Source organism: Psittacula echo, assembly GCF_963264785.1.
Source record: "Psittacula echo genome assembly, chromosome: 7".
NCBI classification, from domain to species: domain Eukaryota; kingdom Metazoa; phylum Chordata; class Aves; order Psittaciformes; family Psittacidae; genus Psittacula; species Psittacula echo.
In genome coordinates this window covers 61352239-61371221 of record NC_137740.1, presented here as the reverse complement: position 1 = coordinate 61371221, position 18983 = coordinate 61352239, and the positions used below count along the sequence as shown (strand labels likewise).

General features: G+C 40.6%; 2 protein-coding genes across 14 annotated transcripts in view; one reads left to right on the top strand and one right to left on the bottom strand.

Moving 5' to 3' along the window:
• PKN2 (protein kinase N2) overlaps positions 1–10936 on the top strand; it is a 49782-nt gene extending 38846 nt beyond the window's left edge. For 2 of the 3 annotated variants that reach the window (XM_080623563.1, XM_080623562.1), the window contains exons 7-22: positions 2310–2495; positions 2777–2886; positions 3351–3494; positions 3658–3733; positions 4057–4231; positions 4499–4628; positions 5076–5212; positions 5305–5380; positions 5468–5559; positions 6467–6643; positions 7208–7270; positions 7373–7449; positions 8243–8385; positions 9311–9418; positions 10499–10579; positions 10660–10936. In XM_080623563.1, coding sequence (XP_080479689.1) covers positions 2310–2495; positions 2777–2886; positions 3351–3494; positions 3658–3733; positions 4057–4231; positions 4499–4628; positions 5076–5212; positions 5305–5380; positions 5468–5559; positions 6467–6643; positions 7208–7270; positions 7373–7449; positions 8243–8385; positions 9311–9418; positions 10499–10579; positions 10660–10863 — 1979 coding nt within the window. In that variant the 3' untranslated portion in view covers positions 10864–10936. Of the gene's footprint in view, positions 1–2309; positions 2496–2776; positions 2887–3350; positions 3495–3657; positions 3734–4056; positions 4232–4498; positions 4633–5043; positions 5213–5304; positions 5381–5467; positions 5560–6466; positions 6644–7207; positions 7271–7372; positions 7450–8242; positions 8386–9310; positions 9419–10498; positions 10580–10659 lie in introns of all 3 variants that reach the window. The other variant, XM_080623564.1, reaches the window with a different exon arrangement.
• Positions 4867–18983, bottom strand: part of GTF2B (general transcription factor IIB) — a 31588-nt gene continuing 17471 nt past the window's right edge. For 2 of the 11 annotated variants that reach the window (XM_080623566.1, XM_080623568.1), the window contains 8 exons: positions 18463–18609; positions 18197–18326; positions 17351–17632; positions 15211–16080; positions 14649–14724; positions 10930–12278; positions 8591–8938; positions 4867–5199 (listed from right to left, as the gene is read on the bottom strand). In XM_080623566.1, coding sequence (XP_080479692.1) covers positions 15947–16080; positions 17351–17632; positions 18197–18326; positions 18463–18609 — 693 coding nt within the window. In that variant the 3' untranslated portion in view covers positions 4867–5199; positions 8591–8938; positions 10930–12278; positions 14649–14724; positions 15211–15946. Of the gene's footprint in view, positions 5200–8590; positions 8939–10929; positions 12279–14635; positions 14725–15210; positions 16081–17350; positions 17633–18196; positions 18327–18462; positions 18610–18983 lie in introns of all 11 variants that reach the window. The other 9 variants (XM_080623571.1, XM_080623574.1, XM_080623567.1 and 6 more) reach the window with 9 other exon arrangements.

Here is an 18983-nt window from a genome sequence, read left to right as displayed (position 1 = left end):
CTAGCGTTTACCTAATGCCTTTCATCTTTTATTATCAAGAATGTTAAACGGTGGATAAAATTATCCCCGTTTTACAAAAGGGGCAACTGAGGTGCAGAAGGGTTAAGTGACTTGCCCTGATCGTATAACAAGTGAGTGGCAGAGCTGGAGATAGGCACCCAGCTTTTTGCCCAGTCTTTATTTTACCCACTGGACCACACTGGCTTTCCAGAAGGTGACATTTGTGCTACCAAAACATGTGTTCTATTCCTAAACCAAAGAGGAAGATCCTAAGAAGCATGCACGGAACTACTGAAGCCTCTATTCACTGTGTGAATTGTTTGCCTTGCAATTAAATGTGGATTATTTTTGGGTTTGAGACTTGGCTTACTGTGAGGGAACAGTACGTTATATACGAGACTTAGGAACTTCTCATAGTGTGTGTCCACCTGGAATTGTTCTTCAGAGGAAGTAAACTGTTACAAGAGATGAACCATGCTTTCACAAAGTTCCTAAACATTTGCCTCCCGGTGTTCTTAAAGAAAAAACAAATACTTGTAACTACTTGGGAATACGTGACTTTACTAAATTTATGTAATAAGTGGTTGTATAAGAATTCCTAGTACAGATAGGTTTGGTGTTTTGTTTCCTAAACCATTTTATATGTAACCATCAAGGGAGTAAGTTTATTACAGAAACAATCAGTAACTCAAATGTTACTCTCCTTATACATGTATAAGTGAAACCAGAATCTAGTTGTGAAGTACTGGGGGGTTATAGTTTAAAACAAAAAGAGGAACTCTTCTGCAGTAACAAGAAAATGGAGCGAGTCTTCTTGTCCTCCATTTTGGTTCAATGGGACATGTAGTAAAGAGTAGAAAGCACAATATATAATCATGGGTCAGATGCATTGTAGTGACAGGTAATTCCTCTTTAAATGTAATTTACTGATGCACGTGAACAGTTTGTATAATGCAGTTATCAGAACAGAGTTACAAGCTTGTGAAGTGTTCTTCATAGTTTCACTTTCGTAATGGCTACACAAAGAGCTTTTTGTATTGAACTGGATTTAAGTGAACGGTGTCTTTCTGTTTTGCCTCTAACTCTTTGTGAAAAATAGATCAGTGCTATGTCATTTTAAAGTGCATCAACAGATCTTTCTGTCCTTATATAAGATTATAGCCTTTCTGCTTTTTATTTATGTATTAATTTATTTCACCCCGTAAACAGAGGTTGGGAATAAAGTATTCTTTTATCCTGTTTTGGGAGCCAATAGCATCTCTTTATCTTGATAACCTAATACTTAGAGGTCACTTACAGCTGTTAGTTCCCTGCAGGATGGGATTTCTTCTCTGATCGGTTTCTTGATGTCTATTCTGTGGGCTGTAATGTGGCCAGACCATTTTTAGGTCAAGTCTGACTTAAGTTTCTGTTAAAAAAAGAGTACTTAACTGTGAAACTTTAAAAGTACATGTGCTGTCAGAACATTGTATTTGGGAGCTGCAGTTCTGGTGACAGCATGATTATGAACTGGATGATTTCACCACTTTAATAGTTAATTTTGTTGGTGGCAGTGGTGTCACAGTCTTAGAGATGCTATCTTGTACAGGATGAGGTAAGCCGACCATTCGTATGTGCTGCTGGAGGAAACTCTCTTAAATTAGAACAGCAGCCTCTAAAGCTCATTTGGGTAAAGATGTAGAAAACTCTGAAGAGTAGCGTCTTGTCTCAGCTTTTATAAATCCAAATTCAGTGAAGCTGGAACAATTCAGTGATTTTAGATTATGCAGTAACTCGAATTTGACTTCAGCATGAAGCAGACAAATGTGATTTCTGAATGCTTCTGAAACAAATACATAGTCAATGTGTTTCAATAGTGAATGTGTTAATTTTTATTACTGCAGCAATGTATCCACTATTAATTGGTTATATAAAGCTCAAGGAAAATTGTTATTGTCCCATCTGCAAGATCCATCACTTCAATGAGAAACAAGATTTGTCATCTTAAGAAGTGGTATTGCCTATAGCTTGAACCCAGGGCAGATCTTAGGTGAAGGAAACAAAGATACTTCTGAGACACAACGAAAACTTACTTTGTGTCATTTTGGTGAACTGCTGCTCCTTCTAGGAGGTTGAGTCCCACATATTTGTCTTCTAGTGCTTATTTTCAGTATATTTGTCTCAGATCTGTCTTTTAATTTCATCAGATACTTCTGTTGTAGCCTGTGAGGATCAGAATGTGAGCTATTGCCATAAATCAACATTAGTCATTCACTTCATTTACTCAGTAACAGACCTGTCTGATAAATCCCTGTCTGTCTTTATTCTAGGTACCCTGGAAGTGAGGCTGATGGGCTGCCAAGATATCTTGGAAAACGTCCCTGGCCGATCCAAAGCCACCTCGATTACGCTACCTGGTTGGAGTCCAAATGAAGCCAGAACGTCTTTCATTGGCAGAACCAGTAAAATTAAAAGTGGGAGTAGCAGAAACCTTCTGAAAAATGATGACTTGTCCAGTTCAGTATACTCTGCCTTCTCTTATTTTCATGCATTTATGTTTCAATGTGCATGCCCTGTTCCGTAACGTAAAATGCTACATTGATTTGAAGCTTTAAACTTGGCTGTTTCTTCATCTGTTTAAGAAGAAAAGGAACAAAAGCACAACTGCACTATTATGTCCACAAGAACCAGTTAAATATGAGATTACGTTTTCTAAAGGGAACTGTACTGAAGATTTTTTGTTTGTGGAAAATCTTCTTAAAGATTTAAGCTGAGTTTGTGTGCTTTACTTTTACAGATGAAGTCTGTGCTGTACTGAAGCTGGATAACACTGTGGTTGGTCAAACTAGCTGGAAGCCTATTTCCAATCAGTCCTGGGATCAGAAATTTACACTGGAACTAGACAGGGTAAAAATGTGCTCTTAATTCACTGACAGCCATAGTCAATTCTTAGATTAATTTCAGTATGTTGCCTGTTTTCTTTTCCTGTTGCTGCATTACCTTCTGAAATGTGTGAGTATTCCCATCCTTAACAGAATGAGCTCCCAGAGGTTAAGCTGTTATGCTGGGCTGGCACTGCAGAAATGTTACCTTTTCTGCCTCTAAACTGCCATAATGTTTTTAGCCTGTGATGGATAAGCTTAAATTCCTTATAAAGGATCATCAGTTTCTCCTTAGTATCAGGTAGTTTGGATGTTTCGGTAAAGCCATGTCATAGAATTTTTACAGTACTTCTCTAAAAGTGACACTCCTTTGAAGTAACAGCTCTGCACCTCAGTCCTTGAGTTGCTAGATGTTACAGTAGCACAGAGGTACCTCTTGCAGAACAATTGCCAGTAAGTAATTTCCTGTGTGTATGTTTCCTGTCGTAGTCACGTGAATTGGAAATCTCTGTTTATTGGCGTGACTGGAGATCTTTGTGCGCAGTCAAGTTCCTGAGGTTGGAAGATTTCCTGGATAACCAACGGCATGGCATGTGTCTCTATCTTGAACCCCAGGGTACTCTGTTTGCAGAGGTAAGGATGTTTCTTTTGAGCACGTGAGCATACTTATTATATAACTATATATTATACAGTGTAAGTGTTACGTTGCAGAAGAGTTTAAGAAATTGTCCTTAAACTGTTAAGAATGCATTTTGTCCTGAAACTTGAATTCTAACACCCATTATTTGAACTGCAGGTTACATTTTTTAATCCTGTTATTGAAAGAAGACCAAAACTCCAGAGGCAGAAGAAAATCTTTTCAAAACAGCAAGGTGATTGTTTAATATAAACATGTAAAGCTTAAAAATGATATGGATTTGTGATCTCTTTTATGCAGAGATCTAATATTTACCTGTGAAGAAAGCTGTCGATAATCAAGGATACGGCATTGCATTTAGAAATGTTTTGGTTTAGAATTCCTTATTATGCATTAACAGTTAACATGAATAATTAGGAACTTATAAGGAATATGACAAATTCAGTTTGTTCTTCATGAACTGATTAATATGAATTAATGTTTTTAATTAGAGCTTTTGGTAATAAGTAAGGAAATGACTTGCACTCTCTTTTCTTTTTTTTTTCACAATATCCATAGGCAAAACATTTCTCAGAGCTCCTCAAATGAATATTAACATTGCCACTTGGGGAAGGCTGGTGAGAAGAGCTATTCCTACAGTAAATCACTCTGGCACCTTCAGCCCTCAAGCACCAGTGCCTGCTACCGGGCCAGTGGTTGATGCAAGCATTCCTGAGCTCACACTGCCAGCAAGGTAGGGAATATCTACTGGTTTTAAGTACTATTTAAGAATAACAGTGAGATGCTTATGTGCTAATGTATGTAATGGGTGTCAAGTCTATTTACTGCGCAAGACTACAGACCTCTCAGTGTGTTAATTTTGCTCATCCATTTTATAGACAGATTTACATGCACCGATTGGTTTTAGGAGGAATCTACATAACATGCAGGTTTAAATTGGTTTTCATACCAGTAAAATGATGGCTGCTGTACACTGAGGAGTTATTTATTTCCTTGCCAGTGACTCTGCTGTAGCCAAGTTGGACTTTGAACTTGAGCCTGAGCCTCCACCTGCTCCACCGCGTGCATCTTCCCTTGGGGAAATATGTGAGTCTTCCTCTGAGATAAAGGCTCCTGATGTGCCATCTCAGGCAAGTAACTAAGTATTTTGGCCTCTACAGTTTAACAAGGTTGCAGCATTGGCATCTTTATGATGGATTTCTCCCCTTATGTTTCAGCATATGCTCCCTTAACTCACACGTACAGAACTGTCTCTGCAAAAAGCTCCAATTACTCTTGGTGGCAAAATGTTTGTGTGGTTGGTGTGTTTAACTCTCCATGGCATTGGTTCCTACACAGAAATAACAAAAGCCCCAAATCATTAGAGTATTCAGAGAAAAAACGGTTTTATTAACAAAAAGCAGAATGACTGGAGCAATAGGCTTCATCACTCAACCCTTGTTTCTCTGTATCATCTGGAAGTCTATTTTAGCTTGGATAAATCTTGTGTTACAAATTTCACAGGCCTCCAGTAAAATGTCTGCATTCATTTGCCTTCACAACCAGTTTTAAATCTTCAGCCTTGTTTTTCTTCACAGGATGAAGTAACAACTTTTGATTTTGAAAATGGCAGAAATAGTATTGTCCCAAAACTCCAGCCTGAAATAATCTGCGAGTCTGATCCTCCCCATTCAGACATAAAATACACCAACACCCGAGAGCCTGAAGACAGAAGGTAATAATGAAGTGGTTTTGTTGTTGATTTAGATACTCTTTCTTAAAAGTTAACCAACTAGAAGATTTTTGACTGTTGTTTCATTTACATAGATCACAACAACGATTTCAATTCAGTCTGAAGGATTTCAGATGTTGTGCTGTACTGGGCAGAGGACATTTTGGAAAGGTAAATGTCAAAAGGTGATAACAAATGTCAAGGCTTTATCAAAAACTGGGTATAGCTCATAAATGAATCCCTTACCTTCTGTTTTAGGTGCTGCTGGCAGAGTACAAAAACACAAATGAGATGTTTGCTATTAAAGCCTTAAAGAAAGGAGATATTGTTGCTCGTGATGAAGTGGACAGGTCAGTTTGTAACATGGATTCCATAAATCAGCTGTTCTCTTTCTGCATGCAGCACAACTGTGAGCCTTACCAAACAGTAGTTAAATTCAGTGAAAGAGCAGAACAAGCTGTCATCTCCCTGCTTGGCTGCTGCAGATGTGCAGTCCTCCTGAGGCAAGGAGGGAGCAGTGTAGCCCAGTGTTAGTGCCTCTCTTACCATGCCTGTGACTTGAAGCTGATGCTGTTTCTCATTGAGGGTCTGTTGCAATTTTTATTCTCATAAGTTGTTCTATAGAATTCCGTCCCATTTCAGAAGGACCGTGACTGTTCTGTTCAGTGGCAGAAACCCCTATAATGGTTTTTCTCAGCCTGTAACATACTGTCATACTTCGTCCATCATATTTTCCCTTAAGCCCTGTTTATGCTCTGCTTTCTGCCCAAACCTCAGATTTTGCTTTGCTTGGAAGTGGCAGTTACAAAACTGTCTAGTTTTAGTGCAAGAAAGTGCTTTTACAACTGTTTAATAGTGATGACCATATTCATTTGACTTGCAGGAGGAAAGGTAACTGCACTTAGAATAAGCTACAAATCAACCAATTGGCTTAAGGAGAAATATTCTGGAATTAGATGTCTCTAGTATTGATACTGTTTTCCACTTAATGTATTTGGAAGGAGAATTGGCAGGATACAATTTTCATGGACTGCTAGATTTACTTGTTCGCTGGTGAAGGCCAAATGTGACTGTGGAAATCTTGGCATCAACTTAATGTGTGAGCAAGTATTAAAATCTCTATCAGAACAAAAAATGTTCTTGCCTTATCCAGAAGAATATTAGAGGAAAAATATACGGCATCAATTGCCAATAGTTTCTGAGAGTTGAAAAACTGTTACTTAAAGCTTTAAATTTGTACTGACTTTCTGTTTGCAGCTTGATGTGTGAAAAGCGAATATTTGAAACTGTGAATAGTGTAAGACATCCCTTCTTGGTGAACCTTTTTGCTTGTTTCCAAACCAAAGATCACGTTTGCTTTGTAATGGAATACGCTGCTGGTGGGGATCTGATGATGCACATTCATACTGATGTCTTCTCTGAACCCAGAGCAGTGTGAGTATCCATCCCTTTTTGTGGCATTATGTGAAGGGCATTTTGTTCAGCAGATTAGAACTGTATCCCCACATGCCTCTACATCACGTCATCTCAGTAAATACTGTTTAAGAAGGGTCGGAGATTCTAAGTCTTTGTCCTAGAAGACGACGCATTCAGGTTTAATGTGCCTGAGTCTACACTGAATTCAAAAATTACAAACATTTAAGGTCTATAATACTTTCTAAAAAAAGAGATTACGTAAAAAGCAAAATGACAAAATAGCAGACAAGGCTAAAAAAAAAAGAAGTAATAAGCCAAATTGGAAATCCTTCAGTGCCCTGGCAGTAGATACTACAGAAAATTCATCCTCCAGGCCAAGCGAACATCCTACAGCTTGAAAGCTGCAAGTTTAAGCATCTTTGCCATCTGGCTTTAAAAACTCTGACCTTGTAATCTGTACTTGAAAAACCAATCAGTAATCTTCAGAGGATGGTTAATAAAAAAGATTGATAATAATGGACTTTGCACTCTGAAAAGGAAGACTAAAAGCCCTTGCCATTTCCACTTCAACTTTTTCAACAGATTCTATGCTGCATGTGTGGTTCTTGGACTTCAGTATTTACATGAACACAAGATCGTGTATAGGTAAGTAGTCACTAACCCATTCCCAACAGAGGGATTTCAGCTATCCTGAATAGTGCTGAAGGAACATCAGTGATGCAATTCTGTTTGCAAATGTTCCCTTAGGGATTTGAAGTTGGATAACTTATTGCTGGACACAGAAGGCTTTGTGAAAATTGCTGACTTCGGTCTTTGCAAAGAAGGTACTGGCCCTTACGTTTTCTTTCCAGGGGAATTCTGCAGTCTGTCTTACTCTTGTCTGTTCCTTGAGACTTTTGGACTGCCAACTGTGCCGCGTGTGTCCTTACCCTCTATCATTTGAATAGACTGTACAAACGTGGAGTAAGGGGCAGTTCCTTAGTAGGGAAATAGTGGGAGCCTCTGAGCATAGCGCTGTTTTTTTTACTGACCTTTTTCAGTTGTGTGCATCTCCTGCTCTGATTCCTACTTCATCGTATTTCTGCTTATTCAGAATGCGCACTGCTGCATTTTGCAAGTTAGCAGAAAAAGCAGTGTTTTTTCCTCGTTCTAAACATGTTAATTAAGACTGTACAATGAAGTACCAGTACAATCCATACCTTGCTGTTACTTTTTACAAGTTCATTGTCTTATTTGTTTAACTCTGAAATAGTTGCAACTCTAAGAATGTGGAAATGACATGCAGAGTATACTAACAGCTAGAAAGGTGACATTTATCCCAAAAAGGAAGCCTAGATGATAGAATGGTACTTTCAAGCATTCCATTACTGGCAACTACCTTTCAATTAAGACAAAAAATGGAGGTAGCAACTGAAATTAGTGTGTCCCCCTGATCACAGGAAGAAGATACGGAAAAGTCCATTTCCTTCTTCAGTTTGTATGGCCTCTCCTCCACGTTTAGCTTTTAGATAGCCTAAGAGGGAATTTAGTATATGCAGTAGGTGCTGAAATATTCACTGTGACATCAGCTACAAACAAATTCCTTAAGTGCTTGCTTTTCATTCACTAACTTTTCAGGAATGGGATTTGGAGACAGAACAAGCACGTTCTGTGGCACACCAGAATTTCTTGCTCCAGAGGTCCTGACAGAAACTTCCTATACAAGAGCTGTGGACTGGTGGGGTCTTGGTGTACTTATCTATGAGATGCTAGTGGGTGAGGTAAGTTCTAGTAAGATACAGTGGAGTCATTAATATATGTGTAAAAAGGTAACAAAACTCAAGATACTGGCCTGCCAACATTCAGTGTGTTCTACCTATCACAGTTGCATCAGTACTTCCATACCCAGTATGTACAGGCATACCTGGTTTTACAGTGAGCATCTTAATGTGTTTAAGAAGTATTAAACACTGAACAGCCACTTACCTGATACTAGCTGCTGTAATGCTATAGAAGTTGATGATCATGCCATGAGCTTGAATTATCAGTAGCTGTAGAAGTGAATGAGTTGTAGCTGGTCCAAGACAATGCTGTTTACCATCTGAATTACACCTGCACTAAAACAGAGTGCCCCAGTTCCATGTAAATGAGCTAGTATAAATAAATTACTACTGAGTAATTATTTACCTTGTGTATGCTGCTTTACCTTCCAGACCATTCTGTTCGAGTATCTCCCAGGTAGTACATAGATGGCCTATGTGTTAAAAGACAAAAAGCTTCTAGGGTATCTGTCAGGCCACTTCAGAAGAGTGAAATCCCTGGAGCTGTCACATGCTAAAGATACAACAAAAACAAATCAGTCTGGACCATGTTACTTGTGGATGGCAGCTGTCCTGAAGAAAAGCTGATCCATACTTCCCACATTCCCTGTGTATCTTGTGTCAATAGTTTAAAGATCATCCCTGTTTTAGGTGTTTCTACTTCTAAAAACATATTTGTAAAGCCAGATCCTGCAGTAGGAGTTTTAAGGGACAACACCAACTTGCCTTTTCTCTCTTCCTCATGGAAAACTACCATATTTGGTTTCTGGGAACAAGAAGACTTCATTTCAGGGTATATTCAGCTGCTGGTTTGGAATTAGACACATCTTTTCACCTTTAAGCGATGTTTAAGCTGGTTAATAGTATCTCATTACTTGCCTTATAGTCTCCTTTCCCTGGAGATGATGAAGAGGAGGTGTTTGACAGTATTGTAAATGATGAAGTAAGATATCCACGGTTCCTGTCTACAGAGGCCATCTCTATAATGAGACGGGTAAGAACATCATAGTCATAATACTACTACATTCCCCTCTTATCCCAATTAAGGAAATTAATTGCTTTCGTGAGGAACAAAACACTTGAAGAACCTATGCCTGGTGGTTTTTTTTTTCTACAAGTAAATTTCATCTGCTCCATTTAGGCCATGCCATGCTGCCCATCACCTTAAATGAAACCTCTCAGTGCCATTCCACTTCATTCAGGATCAAGTTTTTCACTTTAAAAACTAAAACACTAGAAGCTCTATTTTCTCCCTGAACTCAGTTTCCTGGTCTAACTAGAGAAGTTCAGCTCTCTTTTCCTAGCAGAACACTGCTGCATTGACCTATTTGGTAGATTAACATTGTCACATGAATATTTTAATTCAAAGACTTCTAAATCTCTCTAGATTCCTTCCAACTGGGGCAGGGAACACTGCATGTGGCATCTGCAGTCCCCTTGGCAAAGAACAGCTGATGTTGATTATGATCATTACTAGTGCTGTTCCTTAGTGCAGTGCCTCTGCTTACCTGAAAAAGATACTTGAACCTGTCTAAAGTAGAAGTTTACCCCAGTTGGTACCGTTTACTGGAGGTGATTCAGTGTCTTTGGAAGCAGCCCCTCCACATAGGTGTCTGACACAGAGTGGCAGTCTAGCACCCAATTCAGGAACCTGCTGCAGCGTATAAGTTAAAGCACCAGAGACAGCAGAGCGGGCTCTCTTTTATGAGCCAAGCAAGAAATACTAGTTCATTTAAATCCTGTATCCTCTCCAGCACAATTCTGACTCTCTCTGCTTAACACCAGACCCACCGATCACTTCAGGCACCAAGTCTCAGTCCCACAGACCTGCAGTCTGTGCCTGCTCTCTCTCTGGCTGCTCGTAGCTGAACTGCTGCTGGAGTTGTGCTAGAAGAGCACTGCTGCCACTTGACCTGTGTAAAGCTAAAGCGTCATCTTCCACTTCTTTGAGGACCAAGACTTTCCTTGGGGTCACTGTCCATCTTGGTGCTGGCTCTTACACAGTAGCTCTCAGCCTCCCTCATTCCTCCCCTTTCCCTGAATTTCTGCACTGAAATCATGCATGTTTTCTCAGCTGCTACGAAGAAATCCAGAGCGGCGTCTTGGCGCTGGAGAGAAAGATGCTGAGGATGTGAAAAAGCATCACTTCTTCAGGGTGAGTACAGACTAGTAATATTTCTAAGAACACAAAGAAGTAGAGAGGGGAAACTAAACTGTGGTTGGTTTATCTTACAGCTAATAGATTGGAATGCTTTACTGGCCAAGAAAGTGAAGCCTCCTTTTGTACCCACCATTAGAGGACGAGAAGACGTTAGCAATTTTGATGATGAATTTACCTCTGAAGCACCTATCCTCACTCCACCTCGCGAACCCAGGATACTTTCAGAAGAAGAGCAGGAAATGTTCAGAGATTTTGATTACATTGCTGATTGGTGTTAACTTCCAGACACTGTGAAACCCCAGCTGACTGGCTCACAAGAATGCCTCTCTCAGAAGAATACCCACCCTTCTATTGCTCTCTGTGCCACCTGTAGCTTGGTTTGTCTTTTTAAATCACATGAAGATCCTTTCAAGTACTGTTTTGACACTCTTGTGAAGAGTGGCTTCTTTGTATATTGTTTTTTATCTGAGCACTGGAAAGCAGGTCTACGGAGTTCTTGAGTTGGTGAACCCAGCTGTATTAAGCTTCCCACACATGGGCATACATGGGGTCTGCACTGTTTCTCTCACAGCAGATCACATCACTTCTTAAAGTGTCTGCCTTATACGGGGAAAGCAGACTCTGAGCTAGGTGATCACAGCCACACGGAGATAGAAGTTTGGGATCTTGATGACACTTGCACAGAACATGGCTCTAGCTGGAGAAGGCAAATGATTTCAGTTAACACATTATCATGTGCAGTCTATAAAACTACACATTTCTATGTACACCTTCCTCTTGTGTTCTTAAAATAATGGTATGGAGAACAGATATGCCTTGTTTTGTAAATTTTCTATGGTATTTATTAGGAAAACTGTTAAACGCCTTGCCTTTGAGATAACAACAGTGTAAGTGCTTCCATTACAACAAAGAAATCCAGAAAAATCCGGAAAGTTTACCAAAGCCACTTGCCAAACAGTTTTGCCTTTAAGCTCTTTAAGCATGGCTTAAAACCCTGGTTGATCTGAAGAATGTGAGGAGGATGTTGCTCAGTCTAATCCCACAGAGCAAAATGTATGCATTTCCCAGGCCCATCCAGCCACATCTGTACTCAAACCCATGCCTTTCCCACTCGCCGAGTGGACAGCTAAGTTAACCAGTCTGTATCTAACCACCTAGATCATCCTCTATCTGCTGTACAATATCATATCACTTTTAGAAAACATAAGGATTTTCAATGTATACATGCTGTGAACATGTATATTTGGAAGTTGTAATGTATTCTTATGTCCAGGCAAGTAATTTAATTATACCACTTCGTTAGTGTTAAGCAGTGGCCAAGCGAACATCCTGCAACTCAGTGAAATACTTGTTAACATACAGGCCACTGTCCTCCAGAACGTAGATTGGGTAAAAGCAATATGTTGTAACCGAATGTATAAATATTTTTGATAAAAAACAGTGTATATTTTCTAAGCCCCCAACACTAAACACTGTACCTCAAAAGTTCACAAATAACTTAGACCAGACACTGTGCATACTTGTATAACCCAAGACCTGGTTTTGGCATCTGGTGTTCTGTTCCGCACATGGTCCTTTGGCTCCAGCATCACTTGGAGCTGATTGCAGATGTCCTCGCCCAGGTTCATCCCAGCCAGGAGTTTGCTGTTCAAGGGCTAAGACAGTGAGACTCAGCACTCAACTGGATGCAAAGCTATGAATGAATAAAATTACAAGAAGAAATGTGAACCACTGGAGTGTGCAGCACTGAGGTGGTGGTTTAGAATCATGATGCTGGACAGACCTGCAGGGGAGAAGCTTTGGGAGGAAAAGAAATCACTGGGTACTAGGTGTAAGTGGGTGCTGTGCCCCTGCGAACAAGGCAGGCAGCTTCCCCACGCTCCACACGACATCTGGCAGCAAGGCCACTTCTCAGCATCACTTGTTTCCAGACTGTGATCAGTAAGCAAGCAAATCATGTTCCTGTATCCAGCTGAAACCAAGGCTTTTGAGGTACAGTCAGCTCGCCCTTCTTGGTTCCCAAATACATATATGAGCATCTAACAGGGTGCTTAACACTTATGAAAGTATCCTCAAAAAATACCATTTTTGTAACTACATCTTGTACAGAAATCTTTTTTTAATCTAAGTAAATCACAAAAAAAGAAAAGAAAAACAAAAGCAAAAAAAATTAGAGGGCAGGGTCTGTTCACCCAGGTAAGCGGAAAGAAAGCACTAATTTTATCTCTGTAGTTTTTAAAGTATTTTTAGGCAGATTAAGATTTTAAACCCTAGATTGTAAATATATTTTGCTATACTTTATCTGTATGTGGCTGCTCAAGCACTTTGTAAGGAAATTAGGATTATTTTAGAATGGTACACTATGCATTAAAATGAAATGTGCCTTTAACAAATGTCATTCTAAGTGTTTTGCAGTCATTAATATCACAAATTAAAAGTTTTAAATAGAGTAATTTGTAAAATGTGTCCCAAACATGATTTTGCTGTTTCTTGAAGTGACTTGTCATGTTTTTTCCACAGGTAACTTCAGAAAAGAACTTGCCATCAGGAGGGGACTTAGAGAACCCCAGTTTCTTGCCAAAGGCAAGCAGCCTCCTCCTGCCTGGGAGAGCAGTCCTGAAAGGAGCAGCAGACCATGGCTACTGGGGTCAGGCCAGTGTGAGCCAGCATTCTCCCTTCAGGGGCTTCCCTGGATGGCAGGGAGAGGTAATGCTTGCTCCCCTCCCTGGGTATTTATCCATTCTAATCTCTCTCTTCCCCCCATTACATAGGAAAGCTCTGCACACAAACCAAAACCCAGTGCCCAGGGGAGCTTGTTCTTTAAGCAGAGACTGAAGCTTTCTTTTCTGAGCGCATTTAGAAAAGAAACCTTTACTCCTAGAGAACAAACTAACATTGCACATGAGACCATTGCCTACAGCTGCTCAACTTCAGTACACAACTGCGCCATCACTTCAGAAAGGCCTGGCTCCATAGAAGATAGAAGCGGTTCCAAGAATTAATATAGGAAGTGCCTGGAGAATGCTATACAGGGGGAAATACAAGCCTGTAGTGTTCCAGTGCTCTCTCCAGGCTCATTACTGCAACAACACAGGTGTATAGCAGAGAACCCCAAACCAATGGAATTGCAGCCAGTTTCCTCACTTGCACTTAAGGCTCTACTTGTCAGTCAGCCCTTCTACCACTCAGCTGCAGTATCACAAGAAGGTAATTAGCTAAGACACTGCAGAGCTGCAACAACCTCTCCAGCTCCCCAGACCTACACCTGTAACTCCAAGAACTGGTGGGGTACCATGCACACAGCTGCATATAAGGACATCCCACATACCAGGAAAGCTCATTTCTGAAAGAGAAGCTTCTGTAAGAGAAGCCACATTCCTTAGCTTCAAAGCAGCTTAGTAAAGGGGCTGTAAATGCCTAAAAGTGAATTCAGTTACACTTTTTTTTCTGCATAGTTAACTATGGTTAATGCTTCACATTAACCATAGTCTACTGAGACCAGAAGTAACTGTTTTTCAGACTATAACACCCCTTGAAGCACAGGGCTAGTGCTGACTCTGGGCTGCACTGTTCTTACTATCTCCATGCTAAGGATGGCAGGAAGAGGCAGGGCCAGGTCAGGATACTATGACCCTGCCTTCACCTGCTGCACTCCTTAGCTCTGCACAGATGTATTTACATTTTAGTCCAGGCAGCTTGTGCTGTACGTAACAATATCAACTGCAAATGCTGACCTCTCGCATGTCAAGTGCTTATGCATAATGCCTGAAAGTATTTGAAGTAAGAGCATCATTGTAAGTTTCAGCAATTTTTAACCTGTATGTAGTAGATTTAACATTCTGCTCTACAGTACACTACTGTAAAATAACCTTCACCTTTGCATTTCAAACTGTAACAGGACATTAAAGGTCAGGCCCTGCTGATACAAAGCATCTCACCTTCTCCCATGGATGAGGTTGAGCAGCTCAGAGAAAGCCCAGGTAATAGAAAGTGTTGCAGCGAAGTTTAAGGAAATACATTAGCCATTAGAATACAATCCCTCCAACCTACCAAGACCACCAACCTTCAACATCTGCACCAGCAGTTTTCAGGACTGCACCCAACAGCCTCAGCAGTGTAACGCAACTGTGCAGCCTCTCCTGTTCACAGGGAAAAAAAATGTTGAGCTGCCACATGGCCATAGTCTCAGCAGGCCCAAGAGGATTAAACTAAACCAGCACTAGAACAGTGGGGGCTATTGACAATGGGTGCTATTAGCACTGCCCTCTGGCTGGCTGAGGACCAGATGTAGAGCAAGCTCACCCCTCAGCTGTTCATTTTGGTAATTCAAATTAATTTGCACCTGTGATACAAAATTAACTTGGGCACCAAAAGACTCCCAGTTCAGTGCATTTGTTGCTTTGCAAACAAAGGGACACTGTCAAGAGGCAGCTAGTTTCCAAAGCTGTTAGGTTTTTTTTTGGGTGGGGGGGTGGGGGTGCTGCTGAGTAACTTCTGGCCTTTGCTCCTCAGCACCTGGCCCATCATTTCAAACAAGCAAGTGCTCACACTTGGAATGTAACAGCACCAAAAGCTTGACCACTGGCCAGCCAGGCTGCAGGGTGAGATGTTCAACAAAAACTTACTAGAAATGCTTGTTACTTTGTGCAGTAGCTTGCATCACACAGTTGTCAGGAATTCAACTAAAGTAAGAGTCCTTACATTTCTCTTCAGCTACTTGGTTCTGTCAAATTCACAGGAGCGAAGCAGAGAGACATTAGTGAGAATCAGGGAGACAGTGCCAAGGATAGCACTCATCATTTGACAACAACCCACAAACCCAGCAGCACTTGTGCAAATATTCTAACCACTTGTCAGCTACTGCTTGCACTCTGGATCAGGTCACCCACTCAACTGTGCAGCTTACTACCGATACTAAAGCCACACTAGAAAGCCAAGAGCACTGAAGCAGCCCCTGACCGCATGTCAAGTTGCAGTCACGTTCACAAAGTGGTGTTTTTGGAAAATGGTTTATTTGGGAATTACATCATATTTTCAATTTTCCAAAATACATCTTACTAGATCCCTACAAAAGAAATCTAAATCAGTACAACAATAGGAAATTAAGTTGGTTGCAACAGTCATTAAATATTTAATTCCACTAATATATACATACAAAATGCCACACAACGAGTTTGTTTACCCTTGGAATGTGTGCTCCGTCCCAGCAGTTGTGCTCCATCTCCATATCCTCCAGTTCCACAACATGAAGACTCAATATTAACACTTTGTACATCCTTTATTATAGGCAAAAGATCAGAAGTTTCTTGGGTTGGGGGGAATAGGGGCAGTTTAATAGAAATTGACAGTAACTCTACAATTTCACAGCTGTGGTAGTTTGTCTACTGGGGTATCAAACTTGAAGTCTGCTGGGAACAGATCTGGAGCTCGAGGATAGATCAGCCTGTAGGATTGTCTGATCGTAACATCAGCCACACCAGCAATATCACCAATTTCTAAGACAAAAAACAGAGAAGTGATTAGTTTCCACTTCTGCCATTTGTGTAGAAGAACCAGCAAGCATGGTTTATCAACAAGTGCTTACACACTTTGCTGAATTCCCCATTCTCCAGCAGCCTGGTAAAAATGGTTTTAACCACAGTGACTAACACTTTGTACATTTAACTGTCTTCTCACATGCCACAATCTAACTTATGCTATCAACCTTGAAATACTACTAGTTTCAAATTGGAGGAGGGCCAAGAGAAACGTGTCAGAGGCATGGAGCACTGTTTAGCATGCTGAGGAAACACTTGGTTGAGATGCACAGACACTTAAAATTTATTCCATATTTAACTAAGTTTGGAATTAAAACCTTGAACTGCACAAAAGCATTGTCTGAGGACACTGAAGGAGTGTGAAGCCATGTCTGCAGCTGTATTTTGTTTTAACAATCACTCTTAAGAGACAATCCAATAGTTCAATGTGAGCAAGGATGAAGGCACCACGCTCTTTGGGCTCTAGATCACTCACATGCCCAGGACCCTGTCACCATGACAAAAGCTCCAGGGACAGAATAAGCAGTGATTAATGCAGAACAAGGCACCACAACCTTATAGATATTCTCTACCTAAAAGCAGCTCTCCACTAAGAAACTGCTAGATTTTAAATGTTTCTTATCTGAACTAGACACAACACATCAACAGAGCTCCCACAGCCAGCTACGAGCACTTGGATCCCTTTGTTACACCAAGTTTAACCACTGCAGCCTTAGCTCCTTTCCTTCCCTATGCTCTGCTCCCACATAGGCACAATTCTCTTCAGCTCCAGAAGCTGATCTACACTGTTCTGGAGCTCAAGAGCAGCCCTGAACTCTTCCCTGGCTTCCTAAGGGCTACCCTACCAGAAGAGAGTAATCTAAAGCCATAACACTACATGTGACTGCCCCTGGTTTGCATTTGGAGTGTTTTATCGTAGAAGGTACACATACCAATAGCACAGGTAAAGCTAAAGTTACGCTAAGTAGAATGCACTGGTCCACTGCATTCAAGAATCCAACTCCTAGGGCCAGAAGAAAGTGAACTTGGTTTATACTGAGCATAGCAAATTACTCAGTTTTCAATTTGGGAAGTGGGAGATCCTGTTTTGGTCCTTGCTGTATCCAATTCGAATAGCAGCTTATCACTCTTTGCACAGACCTCATCCAAATTTTACAGTAACATCCAATTCCCTTTCAAGCAGCAAGACATAGGGAAGGAAGGAAGATAAAAAGGAAGGAGGTTTTACCTTTTTGTGTCCTTTTCTCTGCAGAAGCTTGCGATGCCATGTAAATAGCTGCAGCTGCTACAGAGATAGGGCTTCTCCCAGGAACCAAATCTAATTCCACAGCTTTACGGGCAATATGCGTTGCTGCCATTTGTACTTGTTTGGGGAGACCCAGATTGGAACAGAATCTTGACATGAAGTCTCCAGTTGTAATGAGATCAACGCTGGTTTCAAGAGCCTTCAAAATCAGTTTAAAGCACCGGCCTATTTCCTTCTTTGAAATCCTGGACACTGCACAGATTTCTAAATGAAGAGTAAAAATTAAACTTCAGACTTCTGTTCCCCCAAAACAGTCAAATTTGATTCTCAGTATATTAAGACCTCAAAGAAGGCCAATGTCACAAGGACCACCATCATTAAATAAGCTTTGTATATTCTGAAACCTCCCAATCACATCAGTCAGTGAATGTTTTTTGTAAGGAGCTAACACAGTTCACTTGGTTATGGGAATTTGGCCCTCAATCCCAGAAGAAGCTGTACCCCTGTCAGGGACCAGTTGCACATATTTACTGCAGAACTGTTGGCTTAAGTTCATGAGTCCCCATCATTCTTTCAAAGCAAAACCTTTTAAGTTTCACCCACATTCAGCATGACTTTCAGCTGCTTATTTTAATACATTATGACTCATGCCTGAGAGCTTACTCCTCAAGTGTAAGACATCTCCCTTCCCTCCCTCCCCAAAAAGTGACCTATAGCTGAAAAAAGCCAATTCAACTAAGTCCAGGAATGAGAAAACCAACCTCCTACAGTGACAGTAACTAGGCCTTTACTCACAGCAAAATTCAATCTGTATCACCAAAACCTTACCTTTAAAAGTTCTTGGAACACCTTCTTGCCTACAGGCGATGTAGAGACAAGCAGAAGCAATAGCATCATTACTCCTTCCCTTCAGGCTCTTTTGCTCATACACTTGCTTGAATAAATTATTTGTTCGATCCTTCAAAGCAAGAAGACTAAATTTAATTAACTCAAGGCCATTTAATTAGCAGCAGTATCAAAAATTCATGTGCTCATTAGATTATGCTAACTAAGCCAATGCCAGAACAATATAAGGATAGGAAACATGAACTTACAACTATATTTCTAGGGAGGTTGATTCTGTCTGCCATGTTGGTGATCTCTTTAAAAGCATTCATCATCGCACGATCAGAGCTGCTCATAGTTCTGCGATTCTGGTACTTTGAATTCCCAAATTCATCAAAACTTGCTGCACCTGTGCCCTGAGAAAAGAACATTTTACTGTCAGTAAAACAAGCAACTTCCTCCTCATTTCAAGAGCAAACATCTTCCAGCTTTATACATCTTAATTCAAGGCATTCGGTTCCAACAATTGGGCAAATGAATATTACTGAAGTAAATCACACAATTGAGCAGTGTTCCAAACATCAGGTTCAAACACTGATTTCTGAGGACAACAGAGCAGGGATTTTTTCTTTCCTCATGTGACACAGTTTGAAGAATAAAATGAATACTCTGTAGCCAGTGTGTGCATCTCAATACTCCTGTCACCAATGCTGAGGGGTCCATGGGTCATTCGGGCTGCATCTGCACTGTGGTGGACCGGCAAGTCAAGAAAACTGAATTCTATGGCCAA